Consider the following 10,622-nt stretch of genomic DNA (forward strand, 5'->3'; position numbering starts at 1 on the left):
ACACTTGAATAAGGATCTGAAAATGGTACTCGATTCCTCAGTAAATGTAATTTCGGTGCGAAAGAACTCAAGTTTCTCAGAGTCATAACAGAGAGCTGCATTCTTCCTCTGCCGGAAAAACGTCAGGTAATCAGAAATCCGCCGTTGCCTACCACGAGTAAGAAGTTACAACAGTTTATTGGCATGCCCAGCTACTATCGGGGATGGTTTCCAAAGACAGCACATGCATTATCCCCGATGCATAACTTACTGAAAGGAATAAAACCAAAACCAGGGGTAAGAGGAACCACGAAGTTGTCCACCGATAGGTATTTCTGGCCAGGTATGCGCAAAGACGTAGCTAGTTGGACAAAAATGTGCATACCCTGTCAATGTGCAAAACTAAACAGACATACACGATTTCCCATTGGTACGTTTACGGAGCTCGTTTAAGCAAGTCCTAATGGATATAGTAGGTCCACTCCCTTACTCTAACGGGAAGCAGTACTTGACCTTATCGAATCGTTTCAGTTGCTGGCCGGAAGCTAATTCCAATCCTTTACCGCCGAAACATGCCCTAAAATCGTGGAGCACTGGATAGCATGGTTCGGAACACCCGCTTATTTTATGTAGATCTTGTATACAATTGTAAATACATAAATATAACTTTGGACAACACTAAACATCAAATTCGAGTAGCACGCATCATTAGAAATTGAATTTAAAACGTTAGTTACGGTCAGATGCGTAACGCAGACTTCCAAAATCTTGTTTACAAGATATCGATCCTTCAAATATTCAGGTAAGCCCCCCCCCCCCTAGATTCATTATTTTATTTATTATACAATCTAAATTGTATTTTTGAAGAAGAGACAACATTTCTTATTTTATACGTATGTAGCGAAACATAAACCTTTTAATTAATTGTTCCATTGCGATCAGGTATGAGAATTTCAAATTGAAGTAAGTACCTACAAGGAATCTCCTTAATTTCTGAAATTTGAAAATTCAAGTGCAGTGTCAGGATCTCTTAAAAACAAAGTATGAATTCCTCTACTGGACTGAGATTAGGTTAGTAATTAGAATTAAGGAATTCAGAGGAGTTAACAATATTTTCACACGTCTAAAACTGCTTAATCGAAAATGTTTACCTTTCCGTTATTTATAGAGCATAATTTTAATTACAAGAATGTTGAAAAATAAATCTATTTTTTCCAAGACAGACACACCTTTAATGAATTCAGTGTTAACTGCTTTTCAATTAATTTTTCGCTACTTAATTGCATGCTGACAACATAAATAAATTTGTACCAGATTCAGTACAGATATACTTTTATTCAATATGTCCAACTATCCCACTGCGACACCATCTGTGGTAACCCAGAAACCGGTAGCGTGTCCGAAACCCACTACGTTGAATTTGTTTTTGTTAGATAAGACTTAACAAATTAAAGATAAAACAACGATCCCAAGGAATAGATATCGTTAGAATTGGAGCCATTTCTCAAACTTATTGGTACCATAAAACGACATCAAGTAGTTCTGTTTACAAATATTTATTACTAAAATATAACTTGCAAACATGTCTTCTTGAATGTCCTTTCCGAATTTGGATTTTGTTTAATTTCAAAAATTTATTAATAAGTAGGTAGCAGGTCCGGCGAACTTCATACTTTAATCAATGTCCCGCTCCCGAGTGCGGTATAAGTTCGGTTTTGGCGGCTACTCAGCCTCACCTCGCCCAAGTTTGCTACACTCAGAAACCTTCGCGGGCATACGTAACTCAATTGATAGATTTGACCGTTTATTTTTTTGCCTCTTACCAACAATCGACGGTGAATTCGTCTAGAGCTGTAGTAGATCTCGTTTTGGCACCATCTATTAGTTATGTTGCGATTAAAATGACGGAAAGGGAAAAGATATCCTAGTGTTTCTAAACCCACTGACGATGTTTATCTTCATGATAAACTTTATTGAGGAGCACAACAAGCTGTTTTGGGGGAATTTGTTTTCTGGAATTAGGTTGGGTAATAAACAATTTTACTCTCCATCCACCATCTTTCTGTGGCCCCAAACGCGAAATCATCTTTAATGTTTTGACTCAATCAATAAGGCCCTATTTTGTTTTTTTTCCTTTAAAACTACCAAAGGTGGCAATTACTTGAATCATGGTAGAGTGTCTCATCTAAATTAAATATTTATCCAGGTTATCTTTTAGATTTAATTCGTCGGCAGTTTTTTTCAGTTAATTAAAGAAACCATAGGTACATTACAAAAGGATTTATGTGCGCCATCCTTGCATATTCCACTCTTTGAGGTTCTTTATGACAATCTGTTCCTTTTCGCAAAATCTTGATACCAGTATTCTCCGGGTCGCTAAACCTGTTTTTAACAAAACAACATCTAGAACTACATGTCTTGACAATCCAAAGCCTCATTTTTATATTGATAAAATTCCCTTTACTTTTACTAGCTACTTTGGAGTGAAAGGTATAATGCAAAAGTTTGGACTTGGTGAGAGGAACGACCAAGTAGAAAGGCTTATCTATAAAGTTCTGCAGGAAAGGTAAATATGTTTGTGACTAATACCATGCGATCAAAAATGAATTGCTATCGAGTCACCTTTGGAATTTTTGTTTACATGGGAAATCGTACTTAACTTGAACTTCCAAAGGCGACTCGACAGCAACTCAGCAAATCCCGTTCATTTTTAGTGTACAATGTTGGCTAAATTTTTGTTTGTTTCGATTACATGGTCTTGGCCTCAACTTATATGAGTTAAAACACTCAATACATGGACTGCTCTCGACTCTCAACTATAGGGTGGGAAATCCCGAATGAGGACCCATTTGCTATCTATCTTAGGGGGTTCTGCTAATAGAAAAACTCTTCGGTTTAGAATCTATAGAGGAAAATGCCCTAATATCGCACAGGATCCCAATATCGCACCCTTGGTTAATTCCTAAACTGGTAAGGTTGAAGGAAAGTTTTCTGTAGTTTTAGTTTCGTGGGCGATCCCTACAGATGCCACATAACGTATACTTCTCCCGCAAAATTATAGATGGCGGTAGTGTTGCCAACGCTGTATTCCACATGATAGAGTTTTTTCCGCATCCATGAATTCGTATACTTTCACTCAAAACTGGTAAGTGAAATATTACAATGTGGTTGTACTCCCTTTAGGAGCTCCACTCTTCAATTTTTATCGCATTAAATTATACTATAACTATTAGGTATTTGTAAAGGTGTTTTTACTATTCTACCTCAACATGTCATGTGCCCTAATATCGCACACTTAAGGGTTCCTAATACCACACTGTGCGATATTAAGAACCCTTTCAAAAAATAATAAATGTTTGTTTCATGTAGATAAAATGCCTCCAAATAAGAGAAAAATGGATAAGATGTTGCCAATGCTACAAATGGGGACACGAAGGATGTGCCCAATCTGATAAGAAAAAAAGTTCATATGCGATTTCTGTTTATCGTATATGCGATATTAGGCTACCATATTATTCAGTGGGAACAAAAAGTGACATTTTTTATACTTTTTGTTACAAAAAGTTTCAAGTTGGAAAATATATATTTTTTCATAAGTCAATATTTAAAAAAAAAATTCCCTCTTGTATACCCCATCGCTTTACACACTGTATTTTTGATACCAGATGTTGTTTTATTGCTCATCACAATATATTTTGAGCCCAACATTGCATCTCTAAAATATTTCTCTTCCGTGATATAAGACCTACAAAAAAAGGGTGCGATATTAGGGCACTTATGAGAATATATGAGTTGCGATTCACTGATTTCCACATATTTTGTTGTAACATTCAATTTGCCATAAAATGCTAATTTTCCATCTTGCTTTTAATTAACAGAAGGTTTTATCGTGTCATGTCAATTTCAAAAACAAACATTGAAACACAAAAAATATAAATTGCTGCATATAAAAGACAACTACATTACCTATAAAGAAATGCAAAGATTACATACTAGGTACGTGTCTGCGCATCAAATAACACAAAATAATACCAAACGTAAACAGAACGATGCTTTCTCAATCGCCATTAGAAACATGATGCCAAACGTACCTATAACAAGCGCAAGGTGTTCTCCAGGGGGCGCAGACAGCTTTCCCTTTCTATAAAAATTGCATGGTTACCAGCTCTCGAGAATATTGTGTTACTATAGTATAAATACTCTTTGGTATTACCAAAGAGTAACCATTACTCTTTGGTATTACCATAATATTTGTATTATACTATGGTACCTATTACCTATCGTTGGTTGTATATATCTATGCAGAGTGGAACCTCCCATACTTAGTTTGAAAATCATAAATAGGGGGCCATTATGCACTAGTCACGTGGCGATCGCTGTAGAAAATAAATGGATCATATTACAATATAGGTACGACAGATAGAAGAGTGTAAAGCGAAGTGTAAAGTGAAGAGGTTAAAGTCAGCCGCTACTATCGATAAATGGGACCTGGCGAAAGATTCAAGGAATGTATTGGATGGTATAGAATTGGGGGTAGAAATTGAAAAGGGACTGAAGAGGCTGAAACAATCACAGCAAGAAAGGTAGCTAAATGAAGTCGCCGTTAGGATGAAGGGATGAAGCAGAAGATAAAGACCAGCTTGCAGGCAGAACCTATAGGGCACAAAACAGTAAAAAGAGATACGTAGATGATTGCTAAGGTGGAGGAAATATATAAAAAGCAAAATACAAAAAGGAAGTACCGAACTTTAAATATCGAGCTTAGAAAAGAAATTGATAGGGGGGGAAGTGTGTAGCGAGCTGAGTGTAGCAGTAACAATAAATGAGCTCAGTAGTATAATACAATCACTAATAGCAGCGTATGTTTCCAAAAACGGATAATATGGCAGCAGGTGACATTTCTAGCAGACTGAAATTACTTCGCACTGATGGCAAAGAGTGGGAGCAAAGAAATGCGTATGGTAATTAGCTGCCTATTGAATGTGATTATAGTAAAAGGATAGAACGAGTGATGGCGGCAGAGAGCGTGGCAGAGGAGCAGTTCGGATTTAGGAAAGGGGTTGGAACTCAGGATGCAATAGGCCTTATGAGATCGCTGATGAAACTGGAATTGAAGGCTATAGTTCCTGTATACTTATGGTGTTGTGTGGTGTCTTTTATACCACAGTGAAACGTGGAAATATAAAGAGAGGGAGAGAGGAAAAGAATAGAAAGCCTGATGGAAATGTGGTTATGGAGAAAGGTTTTGAAAATCATAAGGTCAGATAGAATATTAGGAATTAAAATGTGTTGTCAAGAATAGGGAAGAAAAGAAAGCTGCTCAACACGTCATAGCAACAAGAGAAAGTAATTGGATTGGGAATGTATTAAGGTACAACTGCTTGTTGAGGGAGGTGTTGGAAGGAAGGGTGGAAGGGATGATCCCAAACAGAGAAATGACAATGATCAGAGTTGAAGGGAAGAAAAGGGGTATGCGATGATGAAGAGAGAACTGTCGACATGGAGAAGGGTCTAGCACCATTGATGAAGGAATTTGTTTTCTATACCCCATGCTTATTAATTAACAGTACCACTGCTGAGGGCTCTCAGGTTCCTACCAGGTCAATGTTGATTGTATTTGCATGTAGCTTTAGCAATCACTGGTGGACTGTGTTTGTATAAAAGCTATTACCAACAGGTCTTTTTATTATATTAGTATTTATGAATCTGTTTACTCAATTATCAAACCAAAAAGAATTAAAAGTCAGTATCAAGAAACAAATCAAAATGTTCTTAATTTGACAAGCAAAACTCTGTTAAGAAAATTTTTCTCAGAGACAGCAATTACAAAGAAATGTACTATGGTTTTTAAAATGAGACTAATCACAATAATATTAAGAAATAGGTACATTAGGTCATAATTTACTTAAGATTACATTGTTCATAATACTAATCATCAGAACTGTCTCCTTTATGTTTCTTTTCACGAGATTTAACTTTATGAGATCTCTTGCGGTTCCTCTCACTAGCACTTGATTCACTGCTGCTACTTCTCTTTGATTTCTTCAACTTCTTCTTGGATTTTCGCCGGTCGTCCCCACTACTACGCGAACGCCTTCTGTAATCCCTCCTATGCCTCTCCTCATATTCATACCTACGGTCCCTCTCCTTTCCCCGTGAGTGCTTACTCTTACTTTTGTAATCACGTGATTCGTAGTACTGTTCCTTTTTACTACTTCGCGAATCTTTGCCTCTGGATTTAACATCCTCACCTTTTCTGTATTTTTGGTCATGGTGCCTTTTCGATGGTTCAGTTTTCTGAGTGGAATAGTTCCCCCTTCCGATATCGTTCTTTTTGTCTTCTATTCGTCTCCCTTTACCATCGAAGTGCGCGACACCTCGGCCTTTTCCAAGCCACTTCACTTTGGCTACAGACTGACTGAAGTCGACGTGAATTCGCCGGTCGTCGATTAACACATTGTCCATTTTAAAGTAGGCATCCTCACAGGCCTTCTCTTCCTCGAACTCTATGAAAGCGTACTGCAGAGAGTCGCCGGTTTTACGATCGCGAATCACCTCACACGACTTTATGGTACCGAAACGACTGAAGATGATTTCCAAATCGTCATCAGTTGTCACCGGATTCAGTTTACAAACAAACAGCACGTTTTCTGGCGGGGCCATTTCTGCATCCGGAATGTCACCAACCATCTCCAGGATAGTAGCACGTGCTTTCGCCTCACGATCTGCTTTCATCTCCTCAATTTCAGCAAGATTCTTACCGACCGTCTCATCGATTTCCTCATCGGGTGCTATACGACCGCCTTGTAAGCGTTCAGCGCTGGGAGATGGGGACCGGGCCGGTATTCGCAGCCCCTTCAAATCCGGAAAGGGGTCGTCGAGAATGACCGTGTGCGTAATCCGTATATCCTGATATGGTCTACTGTCAATATCGCAGATCGCCTCGTTTAATAGTTCGATTACGTCCAAACCTTCAGCCACTTCGCCGAAAACGCAATGTTTGTCATCTAAGTAGGACAGCTCAGGAGCAAGCGTAATGAAAAACTGTGAACCAATCATGTTGTCTTCGTCACCTACAAACGACACCAGACCGGTTATTGTATGCTTGATTCGCGGATTTGTTTCGCATTCAAAGAAACGTTTAAGCGACCCTTCGAGTACGCCATAAATTGATTCGCCACCTTTGCGCGAGCCGGTAGGATCACCTGTTTGCGCAATGAAGTCTCTGCTCACTGTGTGAAATAAACTGTAATTGTAGTACTTGATCTTGCATAATTTCAGGAAGTTCAAGCAAGCTCTGGGTCGCTCTTTGGTGTACAGATCCACCGTGATGTCCCCCAAAGTTGTTTCAATCACAACCGACATTTTGAGGTTAGGAATCTACGAAGTGTGTTTTCTCTGAAAATTACTTTATTAAAGTGGCCAAATTAACTTAATTGTACGAAAAATACCAAAAAACCTTCACATTTACCACAAAACATTTATTTAAAACTACAATAAATAAACATTACACACTGAAATGTGTGCAGTAGTTCTTATGCATACTCGATTCGTTCGCACTATTCATTTAGCAAGAACTACTCATCATCAAATTTGTAATACCGGGTGCGACAAAAGTCAGTGAACAATGTCTGAGGTCGTGTATTTTTATGTAAATGTCACTACTTGCTGCTGTTTTCTCATTTTAAGTTAAAAATTCAGACTCATAAGCAGTAACCGGGATCATAATGTAACTCCGAGGGGACATTTTTATACAATCTACCTAGCAACCACAAAACACATCATTTTATCCGCATTTATATGTCCTGAGTGGGTGACGTACAAATTGCAAGATTGTTGCAAGTGTGGTAGCGCCGTAGCGGTTTGAATGTTGAAAAATGCGTGATATAGAATTTGAACCCAGAATCAATTGTAAAATTGTGTAGATTTTTTTGCGTCAAGAGCACAGGAGACAATAAAGAGAAGTGGAAAGATGGTGTTTGTTACATTCTTGAAAGGTAAGCACAGATATATAAAAGAACACTGAAGTGTCATCTAGAACTCTCTACTACCCTTTCTCGAAAACGTTGGTTCAATTTCGATAGAATCTTTTTTGAGTAATCACATTATCCACTCAAGGAGTTCTAAAATCTTCAGTCGAGGCACCTTAAACCCTCTGCTACAAAGTCCCAGCTCAAGGAATTGTCAACTGGTCTTCTCACACCATAACTTCCGAGGAGCATTCAGATCTCTCGGAGGGTTTAAGTTTCGCTTTCGCTCCCGTTATGGTCCCGAAGGAGGACATCGCCACTGCGGTTGAATCATCCATCCACGCTGTTCCCAGAGAGATTGCCGATTCTATTCGGCTTGAAACGGCCAAGGTGTTGAATTCGTCTAGAGCCCCTAAATTCAACATCTCCAGCAGCTCGAAGTATGTGGCCCTTGGAAACCCTCGCAAACATTCCAATTTGGTCATCGTTTCTACAAATAAATGCAGCGCCACGGTCATACTAGACTAGATGAGTCCAAGGGCAAAAATCTTCTTAAAGGGGATACCTACCGGGCTACGTCACCCTTCCTCTGAACGCCATTTCTAAAATTAAACGAGAGGTTTCAAGCTGCTATTAGGTCTTTTGCGCTTCCCAAGGGTGGACAACGTCGCCATATCCCTAGCGACTCTAAACCGCCAAGGTTGTACGATTCACACATTCACAAGCACCAAATTCTGAAGGATAACAAGGACGTCGGGTTAATTACCGTTACTTATCCTATACCTATTTTTCATTCCCAGGAACGGTCTTACAAACAAGCTTCTGAGTTCTGATGGTGCTGCCATGGGTTCTCCGCTTTCACCGGTGGTGCCCAACATCTCCATGGAGCGTTTTGAATCGGTCTCGCAGGAATCTTTCCATCTTCTACCGAAAGTCTGGTACAGGTAGGTACACCGGTAGCACCTTTATAATAACAAAAAAAATCTGGGTGGGGTTACTTTCTCCGCTTTGGAAATCTGTCATCTTATTGGATGGTGTATCACTTTCGCGATTTTCTCCTGGCGTAATGGCTTTAAATAGCCAGATTTAACCATCCACTACAATAATCTAAATCCACCCCGCATCGCCCACCTCCTGCCACTCATCACCCTTCTACTCCACCAGTGCGTGGTCAGTAAAGGTAAAGTGGTTGTAAAATTCCTCCGCTAGATGTCGCTTCTAAGAATTACTTACCAACTAGAAACTCATATCCAGATCTCACTCCTCGACCAGGAGTTCATATTAATTCATAAACGAATCCGATTAGAACCCAGAATTATTTCTTGTCCATTTGACACACCCAAGTAGCAGCCCTAAAAATAAAATAACTGAAAGCATGCTTGTGTTGATAATCTCTCGGAGTTTACATGTTCCCCGTTGGTAATTTATTCTCTAATTAGCCATCCATTCAACAACACCGATCGACCACCATTCGATTCGACCGACAACCGTTTTCAGCCTTTTACAGCTGTCACCTAACCATAGTCGGTGTCTAAACAACCGGCCAATGAGTTATATGCGGATGATTCAACACAAGTTGCCAAGCTTATAATTTAAAACGTATTGTATTTATTTTTTAGCGCATTTCCACCAAAATAAAAATAAAAATGCGCTAATGTGGCCACTTTGTTCTTTATCTTAAGAACTATTGTTCTACATTTTTCGCTATTTGGTTCGTTATGGTGTCGAGGCTTGCACCAAGGAAGGAATTTTGTCTGCGTTTATTGCTAAAAAAGTTATTGTAAAAAAACCAACAAACCGCTTTTTACATGTTCCATAATTTTACACTTTTGCCGTTTATTAACGATTCTAAAGATCGTTTATAATTTTCTATTGCTGTCTGTCGTCTGTCTGTTGGTCTGTCCGTCTGTTCCTTTGTCTGCATGTCCCTCTATCTGTCCGTGTGAATGATAACTTTGTAATAAGTGGAAATACGCTTTTTGTAAATCGTTTACGATTCCTTTTTAACTTGTTAATTAATTAAATAGTCTAAAACTATACCAGCTTTTGACCTCTGACCAACCGGCTAGAGTTACCCGCAGACAGAACCTGGTACACCTTACAAAATGGCGCCCGAGCAGTGAGCGCACGTGATAATTGCCTTAGGCCTAGTTTTTCCATTTCTCAATAACTTCTTTCTACGAATAAATTCTATGGATAGCATTGTTGACACAATAGTTGTTAAGGTACTTATTTGCCAAATAAATTTATCTAGAGATGGAAATATTGGCCCTTAGATTCAAAAGTCCCACATAATCTCCGATGGCCGAGATGTATTTTTCCAAGGCAAATTATAACCCCGGAAGGTATAATGGGAGCAAATCCAAGCTGTTCCCGAAGATTCTTCTCAGACCAAAACACTCCGAACGCAATACTTCAAAGCGGTTCCATGGTATCACCAATGGTCAATAAGATGGTAGAGTTTTTGACGTTCTCCGCACACATGTTCTTTTCGAATTATAGGTGTTCACTTTTGACGCAATGGAGGGCTGTGTGAAGTTCACCTAAAATTTTAAATTTGTCTGTTTATCTATTACTTCATTGTCGGAACTTTTTCTAAGATTTATGGAAAGCTTTGGAACTTACTCTAGCACACTAATTACAATGGCCCAATTTTATGATGAGGGACTAACT

General features: G+C 38.9%; 1 protein-coding gene across 1 annotated transcript; it reads right to left on the bottom strand.

Moving 5' to 3' along the window:
* Positions 1-5,728: 5,728 nt before the first annotated feature.
* Positions 5,729-7,570, bottom strand: LOC116179231 (peptidyl-prolyl cis-trans isomerase-like 4). The gene is made up of 2 exons (XM_031498963.1): positions 7,431-7,570; positions 5,729-7,377 (listed from the first exon to the last, which is right to left on the bottom strand). Exon 2 carries the CDS (start codon positions 7,342-7,344, stop codon positions 5,908-5,910), a length of 1,437 nt encoding a protein of 478 aa, XP_031354823.1. The 5' UTR covers positions 7,345-7,377; positions 7,431-7,570; the 3' UTR covers positions 5,729-5,907.
* Positions 7,571-10,622: the final 3,052 nt, after the last annotated feature.

The sequence above is a fragment of the Photinus pyralis genome, unplaced genomic scaffold (assembly GCF_008802855.1).
Source record: "Photinus pyralis isolate 1611_PpyrPB1 unplaced genomic scaffold, Ppyr1.3 Ppyr1.4_LG8, whole genome shotgun sequence".
Lineage (NCBI taxonomy): Eukaryota > Metazoa > Arthropoda > Insecta > Coleoptera > Lampyridae > Photinus > Photinus pyralis.

What these genes read in the sequence shown, in the direction of transcription:
- LOC116179231 (XM_031498963.1), bottom strand. Translation starts at nt 7,344, where the DNA reads ATGTCGGTTGTGATTGAAACAACTTTGGGGGACATCACGGTGGATCTG.